Source organism: Stigmatopora nigra, chromosome 13, assembly GCF_051989575.1.
Source record: "Stigmatopora nigra isolate UIUO_SnigA chromosome 13, RoL_Snig_1.1, whole genome shotgun sequence".
NCBI classification, from domain to species: domain Eukaryota; kingdom Metazoa; phylum Chordata; class Actinopteri; order Syngnathiformes; family Syngnathidae; genus Stigmatopora; species Stigmatopora nigra.
Window position 1 is genome coordinate 10,030,009 of NC_135520.1, and position 18,680 is coordinate 10,048,688.

An 18,680-nucleotide genomic window follows, 5' to 3' on the forward strand; every position below is an offset into this window, starting at 1 on the left:
ATACTTAATCGCTGAAAACCATATTCATTTCTTTCATTTCATGTGCCTGTTATCCTTAAAAGGACTGTGGGTGGTGCTGGAGCCAATTTCGGCCAACCACGGACATCAGATGGGGGACACCCTGCATTAGTGGCTTGCCGATCACAGGGCACAAGGAGACAAACAACCATTCCACTCACACTCATACCTTGGGGCAATTAAGAGTGTTCAATCAGTCTACCATGCGTGTTTTTGGAATGTGGGAGGAAAACAGAGTACCCAGAGAAAACCCACCCAAGCCCGGGGAGAACTTGCAAGTTCCACATAGGAAGGCCAGACCTGGTATGAAACCCTTGATATCACAACTGTGAGGCGGATGTGCTCAACACTTTCTCACTGTGCCGCCCTCTGAAAATCACATACAATATGTTTTGTATGGTGTTACATAATTCAGAAACTAAAAACATAAAACTACTTCCTTGTCTTGTTGAATACGTGTTTTTAATGCACACAGCTACTCAAATACACTCAATCTAAAATTGGTTCAGCACATTATTTTCATGATGAAGAAAGAACATTCCAGTTTTAAAATTGTTGAGTAAGAACATGTCCTCACTTGTTTACTGAGTCAACACACAGTTCTTAAATAAATTATAAAATTATGCAGTATTTTATGGGTGTACATTGTTGCTGTGTAGAGTAACTGGTCAACTTGTGTATTAAGTGCTGTTTTAACACAAATAACCTTTTCCCTAGACACTAAGGAAGAGGAGACCCTTAATTGGTGGCCAGCCAATCGCAGTTTCAACTTTACTTCACAAAGACCAATAGGTTCTATTTTTTAACAAACACAGAAACTCATTTTGGAATTCGTGAAACCTGATATGAGAACATTTAGATATAGGTAATCACAATGGGGTAAAGCATAAAGATTGCTGCTCTCTTTTCATTGAGTTGATATAGCTGGTGGGAGTATGTTACTGCAATTCCTGCCATTGTAGTTGGCCATCCGCTCAATTTAAACAAACACAGGAAGTGTTTTGATTTGTGTTTTCAGACCACCGGGTAATGCCAGCACATTCAGTGAAGGGAATGTATTTGGTTAAAACACACACACATACACACAAACAGACACCCACACACACACCAACCCACACACACACACTCCCTGTTGGTTTCTAACTTTCCTGTCTGAAATGTGTGTATTTGTCGTTTTTCTTGCCTGCGTGGATTTTCTGACTACTCTGTTGTCCCTGCACATGGTTAAAACATGCATGTTAGGCTGACATCTCAAAATGTGTTCCAATGTGTGACCAAATGCATGGTTGTTAGGCTCTTTGTGTTCTGCGATTGACTGATGCTAGTACCGTTGATGGCAGACAATGAGTTAGGTATGGTAGCATTTACTTTACATTGAAGTGGGTATGGAATAATTTAGAATTTTTAAAAAAGTATATTTTTGCAGGAAAAGTGCAGAACAGTATAGACATCGGCCTATACGGGCACGAATGTCACAAATTTACCAATTTCGTCATACGTATCTGGTTCTGATGACAATTAGGCTTTTTGTCGAGCCAGTGATGATGACAAAGCCTATGTCCCATTATTATTATCATTTTTAAATTGATTTTAAAAACCTAAATTGGATCAATGCAAATGGTCACATGACCCCTGTGTGTTCACGCATTGTAACTCAGTACAATTAAGGGAGTCAACATAAAAACTTCAAGTCTGCAGGGGCCGGAGACATCTGGAGAACCAGTCAAAACACAAAGGATTATGCCATTGTTTTCCAACTCAAACCGGAAGTGCTCAGCAGTGGAAAAAGAAGGCGCTCTTAACTGCTGCTAAACATTGTTTCCGTCTTTCATGGTCCCAAACAGGATACATGAACGTTGCTTACGGAGGCGAACGGCTTTGCTACAAAGAGACAACCTTATGTTTTCTACACTTCATGAGAAAACTCTTGAGGGGTTTCAGTGAAATTGTCGTTAAGCAAAACTATGCTGCTGATCTCTTTACTACTCCTTCTGCTCTCCAATTTTGATGGATGTAACGGCATCGAACATGAAACAATGTGCACGTCTAATGCCTGTTTCACTGTACATATGGAGAAGGTGAGCTTTTATAAGGCTAATCAAAGCTGCTTTGACAATGGAGGTTACTTGATGACAGTAAGAGACAAAGAAGAAGAAGCCAAACTGCACTCCCTCCTCAAGTTGGTCAGGAAGGACAGGAGTCAACAATTTTGGATTGGATTAAAACTATACAGAGGGGACTGCGTTTTAGCTCACAAGCCCCTGAGAGGCTTCAAGTGGGTGTCTGGGAAGGAAGATTCCCACTACTCCAATTGGAATAAAGAGCCTGTGGACACATGCACTGAGCGATGTGTACGGGTTAGTTACAATTCTCTTGATGACGATCAACCCAAATGGACGGCTGGAGCTTGCAAAGGACCTTCATTTTCTGTGTGCAAGTTTTATTTTAAAGGAATGTGCAATGCTCTGCATCTGTCAGGCTCCGGACAGATATCGTACACGGCTCCTTTCTCTGCTGAGCCACTACAAAGCGAGATGAAATCCTTGCCAATTGGAACGTATGCTAAAATCACATGCGATGACCGGCATTCGCACTTTTCGGTGTGCGTCTGGAATGATGAGAAATATCAATGGACTGTTCCAGGTCCGTTTTGCCAAACTGGACATCGGGAATGTGCTCACATCAATGGCGGATGCGAACATATCTGCCATCAGGACTCGGATCAGGTGAAATGCACCTGTAACCAGGGTTTCACCCTTCAGGACAATGGACTTTCCTGTAAGCCAGAGGATGTGTGCGGGATGGAGACCTGTGAGTACAAGTGCATCGTAGCAGAGTCTGGACACATCTGCAAGTGTCCCGCAGGGTTTGAACTGGAAGCAAACCAGCACAACTGTTCTGACATTGATGAGTGTGAACAATCGCATCCATGTGGCAAACACGTGTGTATTAACACACCAGGCAGTTACATGTGTATGTGTGAAGACGGCTACAAAATGGTGGCCGGGAACTGTCGTGACCTGGATGAATGTAAGCATTCCAAATGTTCACACGGTTGCTTGAACACCGTCGGTTCGTTCTCTTGCTTCTGTGAAGATGGCTTTACTTTATCAGAAGATGGCTTCTCATGTGTGGACATTAACGAATGTGAAACTGGGCAATGCCACTTAAAATGTGTCAATACGGAAGGAAGTTTCATCTGCATATGCCCGGGTGGTTTTCATTTGCATGCCACTGGAAAGAACTGTACTCCAGATGTGACGACAATAAACAGATCAGTGGGACAGGAAGCAAGTGTAAACATACTTGAGATTGTATCCATGACAACAGTTACATCTCAGAGAGCCACCACACTTACAGATACGCCTCTCCCACATATGGCGCCCACTTCTCCGAGTACTAACGCATCTCTGTTTGCGAGCACCAAAGTGGTCAACTCCCAAGTCCTCATCTGTGTCCTTGGCTCAGTGATTCCTTTGTTTCTTTTAATCACCGTGACTTTAACAATTGGCATTGTGCGATGTCATCGTTTGAAAAAAGAAGCAAAGAAAAGCGCAACAGACAGCTATTGTTGGGTTTCTTCCGGTTTTGACCCACGCCTAGAAAAACTCTATGAATCCATCTTGACTGATGACCTATGACCTGATGTATTGTCTTAATTTATTCAATAATCTTCTGCACCGCTTATTCAGACAAGGGTAGCAGGGGGTGCTGGAGCCTATCCCAGACAACCACAGTCAGCAAGTGGGGTACATTCTGAAGGTGTTCACAGCCAATCGCATGGCACAATTAAAGGGATCCTCACAATTGGGCAATTGAACCACTGCCCCCACCAAGGGCTGGCGGAAGAACCACTACCCCATCAGGTGGCCAATGTCTGAATTATCTACATAAATTAAGTGGATTTAGTTAATGTATGTGTGGTGGCATGGAAGCTGACTGATTAGCACTGGTGTTGTAAATAAAAATTTCATGACGAAACGATCGATTCCTTGGAAAATGATAGAAAATGTGTAAATATTACAAAGGCTGCCACAAATTCGATCTGATTGGTGGGTATTTAGTCAATTTGATACAATATTTCAAGTGTAAACCATTTGTTTTAACAAAAACAACTGAACATTTATGTTAATCAATGTTTTAAGTTTCTCTCAATTTTGATTTTATGGTGCTCAAACAAATGATATAGCAAACCAGATCAAGGTATCATTAGCACAGTAGCCCTCATATCTATTAAAACTATAAGGTGGCGATGCATGAATATTCATTGCCAACCCTGACATTTTAAATGAATTGGCTGTCAATGAGTTAAAAAGGTACATTTGTTGTTGTGACATCAAATGGTGTCAATGGCAGCCAATGAAATAAGCAGTGTTTGACCAATCAATCAGAGAATTAATTTAAATTCAAGTGAGTATCTAGAAATGGGGCCAAAAGTGGTATTGCTACAAAGAGTTCACCCCTGTGTGTAAAAAATGTAGATGTTATCAAAGATTTATAATAAAACATTCAGAACCAACTTTGATTTTGACAATAAGTCCCTTTGCTAAAAAAAAAGAAAGAAACCTATCCCAAATCGGGGTTACATCCTGAACTGGTTGCTAGACAATCACAGGTCACATGAAATATAGCCAAAGAACCTCGCCCTGACATTTACAACTCTTGAGACAAAAAAATGAATGTTTTCTGTGTCATCAGCCCTTCACATTGGAAAAACACCACAGTTAAGTCTTTATCAGGTTTCCTTCCTGCCTTAAGTTTCCTTCCGCAGTCGCCTGCAGGGCTCCGAGTTTTTCCGCCAACCAGCCAACATTTGAAGATGAACTACAATACGGCAACATGGCGTGTTTAAATCTCCAGGTTCTTTTGACATGGTCTATTTTGATGTCCTCTCTCAATACATGTATTTCTGTTGGACATGCTGGCGCATGCAGCCCTTTCTGCATTGGTAGCAACTGTTTGTTTGTCAACCGAGACGAGGTGGATTTTACAACTGCCAAAGAACAATGTCAAGCCAGGAAAGGAACATTATTAACTCTTCACTCAGCAGAAGATAAGAGATTGTTTGATATTGTGAGACAAGAAATAACTGGAAACTTCTGGCTTGGACTTCAACTGCCAGCCAATGCCTGCAGCAACCTGTCGCTTCACATGCGGGGCTATGAATGGACCTCCGGTGAAGGGCACGGTAACTTTGTTCCTTTTGATATCACCTGGAAAAATAATGTTCGAACCTGTTCTCCTAGCTGTGTCTCACTTTCAAATGAGCAAAAGCTAATAGAGTGGTCATGCTCTGATAAAATTGATGGATTCCTATGTAGGACCTCCCGCATGGATGCATGCAATGCAGAAAGGCTATCTGAGGAAACATTTTTTCGGAGTTCAAAAGGCTGCTCAGGTGCTCCTTGTGAGCACCAATGTACTCCTGTGAAAGATGGCTTTAAATGCTCTTGTTTTCAAGGGTTCGCACCGGACCAAACAGATCCTAAGAGGTGTGAAATCCACTGTGCGCAAGAGAGATGTCCCGCTATTTGTGAGAAAAATACTGACAGTGCTTGCTTTTGCCCTGAAGGTTATATCATCAATGACGAATTCTGCGAAGACATTGATGAATGCTTGAATTATGAATGTGACCAGGAGTGTAAAAACACATTTGGAAGTTTTGTCTGTTCTTGTAATGATGGTTATGTACTAAGACAGAAGGGAATGTGTGTCAAAGTGGTTGATGATGTTGTCATTACCACTCCCGTCGTGAGAAGTTATGCTAAGCCTGAAAATGGAACTACGAAAGGCTCTGCTTCATCTGCAGGCACGTTTATTTGGCTGTGGATTTTAGCTGCTTTGGTTGTCATTGGGTTAATTTGTGTTGGGCGTTTTTATGTGATTAAACATCAAAAACATAGAGTACAAAATTCTAACCAAATGTCAAGAGCTACAGTGGAAATTACCTAGTGGTGAATAACATACTTCATTAAGAGACTGACTTATACACATTCACACATAAAAATTATGGGGGAAAAATAATTTGACTACATTTTTCTGGAACTGATTTTTTGCTTCAGATTGTAGCATCTTTTTAATGCATCAAAATATAAATAAAATCAGTCAGAAAAACCTCAGCAACAAAATTATTAATAGAGGAAATTCAGTAGATTTTTTCCAGTGTTTTGCTTTATTCATTCATCCATTCATTCTTTCATTCCTGCTTATCCCCACAAGGGTCACGGGGGTGCTGGATCCTATCCCAGCTATCCCAGCTAACAAAGGGCATCATGCAGGGGACACCCTGAATTGATGGCCAGCCAATCACAGGGAACAAGAAGACAGACAACCATACACATTCGCACTCTTGCATAGGCCATGTTTTGGGATGTAGGAGGAAACCACGGTCCTCTTAGAAAGCCCAAACAAGCCCGCAAAGAATATGCAAACTCCACACAGTAAGGACTGACCTGTGAACGAATGCTTGGGCCCAGAACTTTGAGGGCGTGGCAGTAACCACTTGGTCATCAGGCCTCATCTCATATAATATATTGGTAATTTTACTCATGAGTATTTGAACCATTGCCATTTATCATCTATCAAAAGGTAATAATTAAATTATTATTATTTAATGTAAAAAAATGATTATTTGTATGATTTTAAACGTTTTTTGAACATGCAAGTTTTATATACAGTACATAGAAAACAATATTTATGAGGCCTACCTTGGCTCCCATAGAGAAAACTGTGTCTGTCATAGAGCACCATCTACTGTTGTTTTAAATAGTTTTCACAATATGTGAATTTTGTTCAACCTGCATTATTCTGTATACTTTAGAAAAAAAATATGTGACTATTGCCTTTATTCTGAATACATCACTACAACCAATCACTGTGTTTTGAGCATACATTGCTTATTCTTCAACTATATTTGCTTTCCTTATCAATATTGTTTATTTCAAAAAGGTCTTGTTGTTTTATAAAGTTGTTCTTATTTATTAGGCACGGCAGTCAAAAGCAAAGTAAATGGTTTAATGTATATTACATAGATGATCTGGTTGTAAATGTGTGTTCCCCATAATAAAATGGAGAGGAAACTTTGAACATCACCCAGAACTGCTTTTATCCAGTTAGCAATAACAGATAAGGTTGTATGTAAACACTAACCCCCACTTGTAATAAATGAACAACTTTACTACCACTAAAATTGACATTTTAAGTCCATAGATCAGGGAACAGAAATCAGTGAAAGATTAAAAAAAAAACATCATGACAGTGGGAAAGGTGAACACTTTACCCTGTTAACAATGTCTCCTTTTTGCTCCTGGACCAACTTAACCAATTATGTGTCTAAAATTAATTGGAGCCTATCCCAGCTAAATATGGGTATCATGTCAGGAACACCCTGAATTGGTGGCCAGCCAATAATGGGACACAAGAAACCATAATCACACTTACGGGCTAAATCCATCACTCATCTCATTTTCTGAACCGCTGTATCCTCATTAGGGTCGCGGGGGGTGCTGGAGCCAATCCCCATGGGCAATTTAGAGTGCCCAATCAGCCTACCATGCATGAATTACGAATCTGAGAGGAAACCGGAGTACCCGGAGAAAACCCACACAGGCCCGGGGGAGACCATGAAAACTCAATTATATAGAGACGCAAAACAGTGGACTAGGAACGACGCCCATGTTGGTTTACAATGACCATATATCACCTAGAATTATTTACACGATATTTATTGAGCTATAATAAATATCACAGTCCAAAAAAAGGTGTAGTGCCCACACAAATATATACATCATTTCCATAAAAAAAATAACGTGCCCTACGTATCGATAAGGTTTGCCTGCAAATTGCGATGACGGTTCAAATATATTTAGGATTACTGACAGTAAATACGGATGTGACGCATAGCCCTCGGCCAATCAAAAAGTAGGTGTTTACTCACGCAAGAGTGTGATTGGATTAAAGTTTGTTCACTCTCGTATTCCTCATATAAATAATAACAACAATATGCATTTCGAGTCCACGTTGACAGCTCGCTTGGTCTGTGTTTAACTTAAATCTCTAACAGTGCGTAACAACTTCAGCATGTCGGTAGACAGCGTATTCCGGACCCGCTCCCTCGGCGTGGCTGCTGAGGGTCTTCCTGATCAATATGCGGATGGGAAAGCAGCGAAAGTGTGGCAGCATTACATTGGAAACACACAGAGTAGGACGCAGGAGTACAAGAGCTGGGTGGTGTCACTGCTGAAGAAACAAGGTGTCCGAACAGTGCTGGATGTAGCCTGTGGAACAGGGTAAATGGATTGAACAGATGCTAACATTGTCACGTCAATCTATTTCAAAGATGACGACATCTGTCATCAGCAAACTAATTTACCTTCTTTTTGGTTTATGTCATTTTATTATTATTAATGTAACTTAAAGAAAATGACTGCTGCCAAAATATACTTGTGTACATGTGATAAATGAGCTAGTTTCTTTAAATATTAGCCCATTGTTTTGCATTTACCACAAAGGAACATGATAAAAATATAATATTTAACACTGATATTAAAGGATCCCATTACTACTTGTCAATGGGCTTTTAAATATTGATGAATTAACTCATTGGCTGCCATTGACAGCCATAGACGTCCAATCCACTTTTACTGGGAAGAGTTTGCAGTGATCAAAGAAATCACTCAGTGTGTTTTAAACTAATTCCCAACTCTTTGGCTGCCAGTCGTAATAGACCGCTAATCAATTTTGACTAGGAGGATTGGCAGTGATTGATTGATCAAAAACAATAGATGTTCAACGCATTTTTTTGTTGGATGGCAACGAGCGAACGAAATAGCAGTGTTTTTTAGTAGTATTGTATATTTTTTCAGATACTTTTCTGTGGTTAGAGAGACTACATGGATTAAACATCTGCCATTTTGTCTGCCATGATTTTTTCCCCTATGTTTTGGGGCCATTGAAGTCATTGACAAGTGAAGAAAAATCCGCATGCCATTGGAGAATAATGAAAATGCTGAGTTGAACAACCTGTCTGTTTTCTTTTCTGTCCCCCCCCCATGGGAATTGGTAGCCTGAACAAAGTGGCACATAATCACTTTTCCGTTGCCACATCTGTAAGAATGCCATGTAGTGTGCCTTTGACAGGTGCAGTGAGTAGTTTTGACTGGTTCATGGGTGTGTTTACCTTGTGATAGTTTATCTGTGATCCAAGGTTGTTCTCACATTAAGCATGTCCATAGTGCAGTTTTGCCATGTAGTCTTGACGCAAATAAGTCTACGGCAATGGAATTGAATGCATTTTGGGATTCAAACTTTTTTTGTGCAAGTCTAGCTAGGCTTATTCATTCAGTGTAAGATAGTAGCATCTGTAATATGGGTACGGTTGTGGTGAGTCCTAAAAGCACAAGAGCGTAACATGATTTAGTGCATAGTCAACAACAAAACAACCAATGATCAACCACAGATGCCAGGTAAAATCCTTGGGGGACATTCATGACAAATAATCAAGTCTTGAATCCTTTGGAATGTTTATTTTAAAAAAAATCTTTAAATTAATTCTAAATGACTGCATACTCACTTTACAGTACAGTAATTGGAGTAACACCGTTACGGGTTGGTCAGACATTGCTTAACTTATTTGGCTGCTAATAAACGCGCTAGACATACCAGAGAGACACACGCACACACGTAGTGTGTCATTGTTTATGTTCAAACTACATAAGGGACTAAAGATTGAAATTAGCCCTTGAATACAATCTTACATATAGATCGTACATATATATTTTCATAAACTTGAATATAAGCATGTTCAATAATATGTACTGTCCTTTATTTCATAAATCAATCTCCAACTCAAACCCAGACCTCCAATCCATTTGATGTTGAAGGTCTGGAAGTGAATAAATATGTATCATCCTCCTTATAAAATGGATTAGACGTCTACTACTGATGAACTAATTTCAATTCCTAGCAGAAGCTGAAAAGATCATTCATTGCCTCTCCCAAAATGGCCCCAAGGTTGCCACATTGGTAGGACTGACATTCCCTTCAATGCACAATGCACTGACATTAAACATTAACTCATAACTAACTAATTTCTCTTATTTCTCTTTAATGTGAAAAGATCTCATATTCATTCATTGCTTGCCATTGACAATGCCAGACGTTCATTGACTTTCAAGTAAGAGGTTGACAGAAAATGACTAAACATCCAGTCACTGTCAGCGTTACACTTTAAATGAATTAGACATCTACTAGTGAAAAACTAATTTAAATTCACAGTAGAAGGATGATTCAATGCCACACAAATGTTTATCATCATTTTGAGTAGGGAGAAAACTAGATCTCAAAAATTATATGCTGCCCAACTTGTTATTATTATTGTTATTTCTTTATATTAACCAATACCGATGATGCCATTTTACTACTGTATCGGTGCAACACTACTACCCCCATTTTATTCATCATAGGTCGCCTGAAATGGGACGGCTGCCATACACATTGTATGAATGTACAATAGCTTCATATTGGGAATTTATATTAGTATTTTATAACTGTCCTACAGTCATAATTGTCTTACTTTTGTCATGTAATGAAGAGAAAAAGTCAACACTGCACATCTTTTGCTTTTAGCATACTGGCTAAACTGGAAGTTTGTGTAAGATAGCTTTTATCACAGTGTGGTAATTTATTCGATATTTAAATTGAGCCCAGTTAGATCTTCATTGACGCAGAATGTCCGAATGACATGTCCGTAGCATAGCCATGTGCCATGATTTAAGCATGTGGAATGTTGTTACAACTGGCCGCTCTATTTTTAACACCCTTAAAAAAGTCCATATGTTTTCTGTGACAAATAACTGACCACTCCCCTACACAAAAAGATGAACCACTTTTAATTTCAATCTTTGTATATCAGAGTGTGCAAACTATGGCATGTTGGCCATTTTTTATTGGCCTGTTGAGAATTTGAAAACATATTTAATATACCCCGCACAAGAATCTAAAAGCAGCTTACTGTCTGTCGTACTCAGTTTTATTTTTTAACAACTTTAACTGCATCTCTCCAATAGCTCAGGGCTAAAAAAAAGAAAAAAAACAATACAGGTTCCAATCGGTGTAGAGAACAGTAGGATTGCAGTATTTTATATTTTCATAAGTGTTAAATAATTTGTATGTATTCATTCATTTTCAGGGTAACAGGGGGGTGCTGTAGTCTATCCCAGCCAACTATGGTCACCAGCCAGGGGACACACCCTTGATTTGGTGGACAACCAATCATACTAACTTGCTATACTCATTTGTTATTAATTATTCTGTTTATTGTTGAAATTCTAATAGATAAACATTGATCATCCTATGTGAAGTTGTCATGTTCTCTCAATTCTTTCTTGGCCTTTTTCCAGGTAGTCTTCCTACATCTGATAACTATGTCTAACAGGTTCCTAGAAAGTTTGATTTTCTTTCCATAATGTGTGTCTGTGATTGGCTGCTGACCATTTCGGAGTCAGGACAGGATGAGAGCCGGCGTCGTCATGTGAAAAATTGATACATTTCCCCAGATCAATATTGTTTCTAGTGAAACATGTGTCGACACGAATTGGATTATATAATCTGTTTGTCAGATGGAATGATTTCCACAAAACATTCCCTTTGTCATACTTAGTTGCTGTTAATCATTGCAGTTGGTGAACTACTTTTTCAGGTCGTTGTCCATTGCATATTACCCAATCTGGCTTGTTTTGTTCAAGATTGATGGCAAAAGGAGCCTTTGAGGTCATTTTCATGCAATTTTAAAATGCCCCAGATTAAAGGAACCAACTCATGGGTAAAACCATGAAAACTACAAATAGAAATCAGCATTGTTAAATTAATTAAAAAATGCAAACGATCTTTGCAAAGACAGAAACTGTCAAGGCTTTATTTTTCAAATTAATTATCAAATTGAGCTATTTTCATATAAGAACACTTTGCTAGTTCATTGTTTTAGTAGCATACTAAATTAAAATGCAATTATAGCTTTGTGTATCGTTAAGTAAAATAAATTATACAAATCCAAAGTACACTGAAGTTGGGAATTGGGCAGTGGGTAAAACATAAAATAAATAATCACAAAATAATGTTTTTGTCAATTTGTTCTCAACCAAATGCATGCACACACACACACACACACACACACACACACACACACACACACACACACACACACACACACACACACACACACACACACACACACACACAAGAACAATGTGACTTCAACTCTGTAATAACATCGATTTACTCACAGGTAAGCGGACAGGTATAAACTTGTGAAACCTCCAAACTCTGTTTCAAAATGTCTCAGTTGTTCTCATACACCGTTGGATTAAACAAACATTTCAGTCAACGAAACCAACTCACTATATAATATTTAAATGAACACATTAATCAGCATATAACACGTGTAGCTCATTAGTACTTTTACTGTAACTGTACTTGTTTATCTTTTTTTGTTATTTTGTAGAGTGGATTCAATTATGTTGGTGGAGGAGGGCTTCAAGGTGATGAGTGTGGATGCTAGTGACAAAATGCTCAAGTATGCACTGAAGTCAAGATGGGAGAGAAGAAAAGAAGCAGCATTCGACCAATGGGGTATGATATTTTTGTTTACCTATGGAAACGAAAGTTGAATTACAAGTTTTGGACTCTTTTTTGTATGGCTCACCATTTTAATTTTTTTAAAAATCTTTTGGGCAAATGACTTCTGTCTTTGTGCTTTAATCTCTTCACGTCAAGGTCCAGCCAATGAGTAGAACCAGTGTCTGACCAGGCATTATAGCATTTTTTTTATGCATTCAAGTTAATATGTAGCAATGATGAATTAAGAAAAAATATATTTATACGAATAGACAGACTGGTGGAGGGATGGTTAGTGTGTTGGCCTCACAGTTCTAGGTCGAGGGTTCGATCGTAGGTGGATTTGGAACTTTCTGGGTGGAGTTTGCATGCTTGCGTGGGTTTTCTCCAAGTACTCTACACCCCCCCCCCCCCCCCCACACACACACACACATTCCAAAAACAGGCACGGTAGTCTGGTTGAACATTATAAATTGTGTGTGAGTGTTGTTTTTTTTATCTCCTTCTGCCCTGTGATTGACTGGCCCCTGATTCAGGTTCTCCCGCACCTATTGCCTATAGTTGTCTGGGATAGACAACACCCCCCGTGACCCAAGGGGTGCAGAAAATTAATAAATGTTTTTGTTGAAAAATGTATTATCGACACAAAGGCGCCTCAGCCAACAACATGTTGTAATTAGAAGCCAATTAATGATATAATTTCAACATTATATGGAACTCAAATGTCCAAAATTCCCATATTTCATTAGTGTTATACAAAGGGTGAGAAAATTCATTTTCAAAGCGATCACTTGCGAATGTTATTGATTTAGTACATTTTAAAACAAATGGTTAAGATCATTTAAATTGTATACATGGTGTGTATGATAAGCTTAGTAAAATAGTGTGACCGTTTTGGTCAACATTCACTAAAAGATATGTGTGATGCACTGATACATGCACAATAGATGAGCCACTGTATTTTGAGTTATTCAAGTGTTTGTACCTTTAAATAGAAAATACATGTGTTATAATGTGCATTTCATTCACGTCTAGTATTTCTTCCCCCAATAATATGCGTTTTTTGGGACAATGGGGGCTTGGCAGTAATTGAAGAAGCCAACTGGCTGACACTCCCAGAAGACGTCCAGAAACCAGGATCAAGCGGCTTTGACGCAGTTATTTGCCTTGGCAACTCCTTCGCCCACTTACCAGATTTTAAAGGTACCGTAAATGGGATAATTGGTCATAAAGTTACTTTCATTCTAATTGTCTGCATAAACATGTCATTCATTGTAAGTGCAGAAACAATAAAAATGACCCTCCATCATTGCAATCACAATTGAATATAGTATTGTATATCATGTCACTTCTCAATAAAATAAACCATTGTGTTGTTCGTAAGGGGACCAGAGTGACCAAAAATTGGCTCTTCGGAACATCGCGAGCATGGTCAAACCAGGTGGAATCCTCATCATTGACCACCGCAATTATGACTATATCCTGGAGACTGGGCGAGCGCCACAAGGCAAAAATGTTTACTACAAGGTATGAAGGGGAATGGATTGGGTTGATTTTGTAACAAGAAAATAGTGAGAACTCTCACCAAATAATGTAGCTACTGACTTGGACCATTTAAAAAAATAAAAATACAGTGAAATATTTAAACTTCAATGCTGTTTCTAATATTCTAATTGAAGGTAGGGTGCATCTTGCCCGGAGGTAGTTTTGCTGTTTACCTCATTGACTGCCAATGGCAGCACTAGCCCTACAATCTATTTGAATTGGAAATTCTTGCAGAAACACATTTTCTTTCAATTTTTTTTAATTGAGTCTTTGGCTGAATACTACAGTAAGCTTAGTCTCATCAAGCTCTATCGATCAGAAACAGATTTATTTTCATCTATGTCTAAAGTGCTCAAAAAGCAATAGAACAGCAGCCATCTTGGATGAGTTAAAATTAGGCTCCAGGTTTTGCCAGGTAGGTTTCTACCTTTAATTTCTGCTAAAATCTTTTAAGATAGCATAAGCATTAATATTGGTATCATATTTGTATTTTGGGATGGATGGTTGAAGAGTTCATCAATCGTGCCAAATAGTCAAAACTGCCTAGATCGGCCTAATCTTGGTGACGTAATTAGATTTTATTCCTCACATATTTAATTCTTTTTAATATCTTATTTTTGATACAAACGCAAATATCTTCAGGAGATCTATATAGGTTGCTACCTGATACTACAACAGAACTTCAATGTAGTAATGTGCCTTCCTGGAAAAACCACTGAAACTATTAGTGCATTAAATCAGAGAAAATAACCTCAGAGGTCTAAAATGGTGTCAAGCAACACTAAAACAGCAACTCAAATATCTGAAAGTGTATAAACAGAATGGCCAAACAGTGGGAGATGATTCTTTTTTTTGTTTTGTTCATTAACTCCTGAGTAGACAATGATTGGGGAAGTCTATAACTTCAAGACTGAGTTAACTTATACTTGATGCATCATGGCTTCGTTTTACCTTTTTCTGTTTCAGAGCGATCTAACTCAGGACATTTCCACTTCTGTATTGTGGGTGAATAATAAGCCACACATGATCACTCTGGACTACACTATCGAAATTCCTCAGCTTACTTCTCAGAGCTTGCCTGAAGTCAGGTAAATTGTTGTCACGATACTGTTAATTTAAAATGTCCACAACACCAAATAATATAAGATTTACATTTTTACATTGCTTGTTTTTTGACATGTTAGTTGAGAAATGATCACATTTTAAAGTGTGCTCGATGTATGTTCCCAGTAAATTCCGTCTCTCCTACTACCCTCATTGCCTGGAGAACTTCAAGTCGATACTGCAAGAAGCCTTCCATGGAAAAGTGGAGCACAATGTCTATGGAGATTTTATGCCATACGTTCCTGGTCAAGCTCAAGCACCGTGCTACTTCATCCACGTTTGCAAGAAAACTGCATAGGGTCACGTGCGTATGTACAAATGTCAATGTTAGCAGTTGAACTGCATTGATTTTTACAAATTCTCATATTTTGCTTCAACGTGATCTGAAAAAAAAATTCTCTTTTTACTGCCGTTGACAATGATAGCCATCTAATCTATGGCTGTTTTCAGCAGTGCGGTGGTAGCAGCAAATGAATGTTCTTTCATCTGTCTTTCGCCATCAATGTCAACTTGGATGGCTATTACTGCTAGTTGCTGAGTAGCCATTGCTCACCCAAATGCATTCATTCATTCATTTTTTGTACTACTGCTTATCCTCACATGGGTCGTGAGGAGTGTTGGAGGCTATCCCATATGACTTCAAGCACCAGGTAGGGGTCACTCTGAATTGGTGGCAGGCCAATCACAGGGCACAAGGAAAAGGACAAACATGCACACTTACACACATACCTAGGGGCACTTTAGAGTGTTCATTCAGTATACTTTGCATGTTTTTCGGATGTGGATGAAAACCCTTGCAAGCTCAGGGAGAACATGCAAACTCCACACAGTGAGGACCGACCTGGGATCCAACCCACGACCCCAGAACTTTGAGGCCAACGCGCTAACCAGGCTGCTGGTCACTCAAAGTGTAGTTAAGTAAATTCAAATTGATAATGACTTTGACTTGATGTATCACGTTAATCTTTTATGAATGTGTTATGGTTCATTTCTAAAAATATAAATATTCTTAGAAGTATAATTTTTGGTGGCCTGTGGGTCGAGTGGTTAGAACGTCAGGCCTGAGAGTTCTGGGGAACGTCCTCACTTGAACAATCTAATTTACCACTAGGTATGAGTGTGAGCATAAATGGCCGTACCTCTCCTTGTGGTGCCCACATTTTGCTGAGATCTCCAACACCCCCCACGACTCTAGTTGAGGATAAGCGATTTGGAAAATGAATGAGTATGCAGTTCTCGATGTGATGAAACAGAAGCCACTAATCCTTGAACCGACCGGACGTATTGTCGTTCTAACCTGCAAGCAGTTACACTGGGGTACCTTGCAATATTTCCATTTATTAACTCATCGGTTGCTATTGACAGCAATAGAGGTCCAATATATTTTGAGTGGGAGAGATAGAGGAGAATAAACAAATGGTCATTTGCTTCCAAATCCCTGGTTAAATCGAATTGGGCATCGGCCCATGATACATTAATTTTAATTCAAAGCAAATGATGGTTAGCCACCAGGCGCTTGGTCGTTTGTCATCGTCAGTGGCAGCGAAAGAGTTGCATTTTGAGAGGTTTGAACACTCGATCATCTTAAACCAAAGAATTTACATTTCACTTTTTTTCCTCAATTGATTTTCATATTCCGTAGTGGTTAGAAAATAAATTATTTTGCTTCTGTTGGCCCATGCCTAGCAAAGTAATAAATGTGTTATAGTCCAAATGTTTTTCTCTAATGCTTATCACTGCGCTGGAATGCAATTGGTTCCAACATTTCTAGAGAATAATTCACAAACGTCTTAAATTGCTGATTATACAATAAATAACAGTTTAATTTTGTGTTTGGATGTTATTTGCCTTGTGAAAGCTACTTATAACAAGATAGACACCAAAGCATTTGAGAGCAAAAGAGTTATCAAGAGAACAATAAAATGTCACATAGTGGCACAGACAATTACTGTATTTTTCTGGACTATAAATCGGGGTTTTTAATAGTTTGGCTTGGGCCTACGACTACTACTCAAGTGCAACCTATATGAGTTTTACTAGTGATTCCAAACTCCATTTACCGCATAGTCTGAAATAACAAAGTATACTGCTGTCAACGTTAACCTAACGCTGTCAATAGTTTACTGAATTTTGAGGCGCTGACGAATTAACCAACCACCGGAAGGTCACATGCTGCTTTTTAACTTTTTCGGCATTGAACTGAGATGTCCGTAGACAAGGGAAAATTCCTAAATTCCACATATTACACACAAAAAAATGAAGAATGGTGGCTGTGGCTTGTATGCGTGATATTTATAAGGCAGAAGCAGACAATTTTTACTGACAGATCATATTCTGTTGTGAATTAAAAGATTTTATATCGAGACATTTTTTTAAATTGTGGATTATGAATTAATGATGTGCCTTGAGGGCGTGGAATAAGAAGAAATGCATGAGAAATGCAATGCAGTGATGATAACGCTGATATAGTATTTATTATAAAATACTGTGAGTATCCGTTGAGATAGAAAAATAAACAATGCAGAATACAGTTTTGACACCAGAGAGCAGTATAGCACAAAATGTATTCTTTTCTGAGGCAATATCTGATTTGGACGTGCAATTCAACAAATTAGTTTTACAAATGGCACATTGTTATAATGTGTTAGATCCATTGTAAATAAATAAATAATATTTACAAATAAAAAATACAAATTTTCAAAATATGATAGCATTAAAATGTGTAAAATAAAATATCTAAATTATATATATATATATATATATATATATATATATATATATATATATATATATATATATATATATATATATATATATATATATATATATATATATATATATATATATATATATATATATATATATATATATATATATATATATATATATATATATATATATATATATGTATGTATGTATGTATGTATGTATGTATGTATGTATGTATGTATGTATGTATGTATGTATGTATGTATGTATATATGTATATATGTATGTATGTATGTATGTATGTATGTATGTATATATGTATATATGTATGTATGTATGTATGTATGTATATATGTATATATGTATGTATGTATGTATGTATATATATATATATATATATATATATATATATATATATATATATATATATATATATATATATATATATATATATATATATATATATATATATATATATATATATATATATATATATATATATATATATATATATATATATATATATATATATATATATATATATATATATATATATATATATATATATATATATATATATATATATATATATATATATATATATATATATATATATATATATATATATATATATATATATATATATATATATATATATATATATATATATATATATATATATATATATATAT

The 18,680-nt window shown here is 37.4% G+C and overlaps 2 protein-coding genes across 2 annotated transcripts; both read left to right on the forward strand.

Moving 5' to 3' along the window:
- The first annotated feature begins 1,320 nt into the window (after nt 1-1,320).
- On the forward strand, nt 1,321-3,999 carry cd93 (CD93 molecule). Its single transcript, XM_077731909.1, has one exon. The coding sequence runs from the start codon at nt 1,983-1,985 to the stop codon at nt 3,657-3,659; it is 1,677 nt and encodes a 558-aa protein (XP_077588035.1). The 5' UTR covers nt 1,321-1,982; the 3' UTR covers nt 3,660-3,999.
- Nucleotides 4,000-8,015: 4,016 nt separating this feature from the next.
- gnmt (glycine N-methyltransferase) lies at nt 8,016-17,109 on the forward strand. Its single transcript, XM_077731566.1, has 6 exons — nt 8,016-8,306; nt 12,518-12,645; nt 13,717-13,833; nt 14,015-14,157; nt 15,142-15,263; nt 15,406-17,109. Exons 1-6 carry the CDS (start codon nt 8,098-8,100, stop codon nt 15,575-15,577), a joined length of 891 nt encoding a protein of 296 aa, XP_077587692.1. The 5' UTR covers nt 8,016-8,097; the 3' UTR covers nt 15,578-17,109.
- Nucleotides 17,110-18,680: the final 1,571 nt, after the last annotated feature.

Coding starts and splice junctions, on each gene's coding strand:
- gnmt (XM_077731566.1), top strand. CDS start 8,098: ATGTCGGTAGACAGCGTATTCCGGACCCGCTCCCTCGGCGTGGCTGCT. Junction 12,646..13,716: donor AGCAGCATTCGACCAATGGG/GTATGATATTTT, acceptor GGGGCTTGGCAG/TAATTGAAGAAGCCAACTGG. Junction 15,264..15,405: donor CAGAGCTTGCCTGAAGTCAG/GTAAATTGTTGT, acceptor GTATGTTCCCAG/TAAATTCCGTCTCTCCTACT.
- cd93 (XM_077731909.1), top strand. CDS start 1,983: ATGCTGCTGATCTCTTTACTACTCCTTCTGCTCTCCAATTTTGATGGA.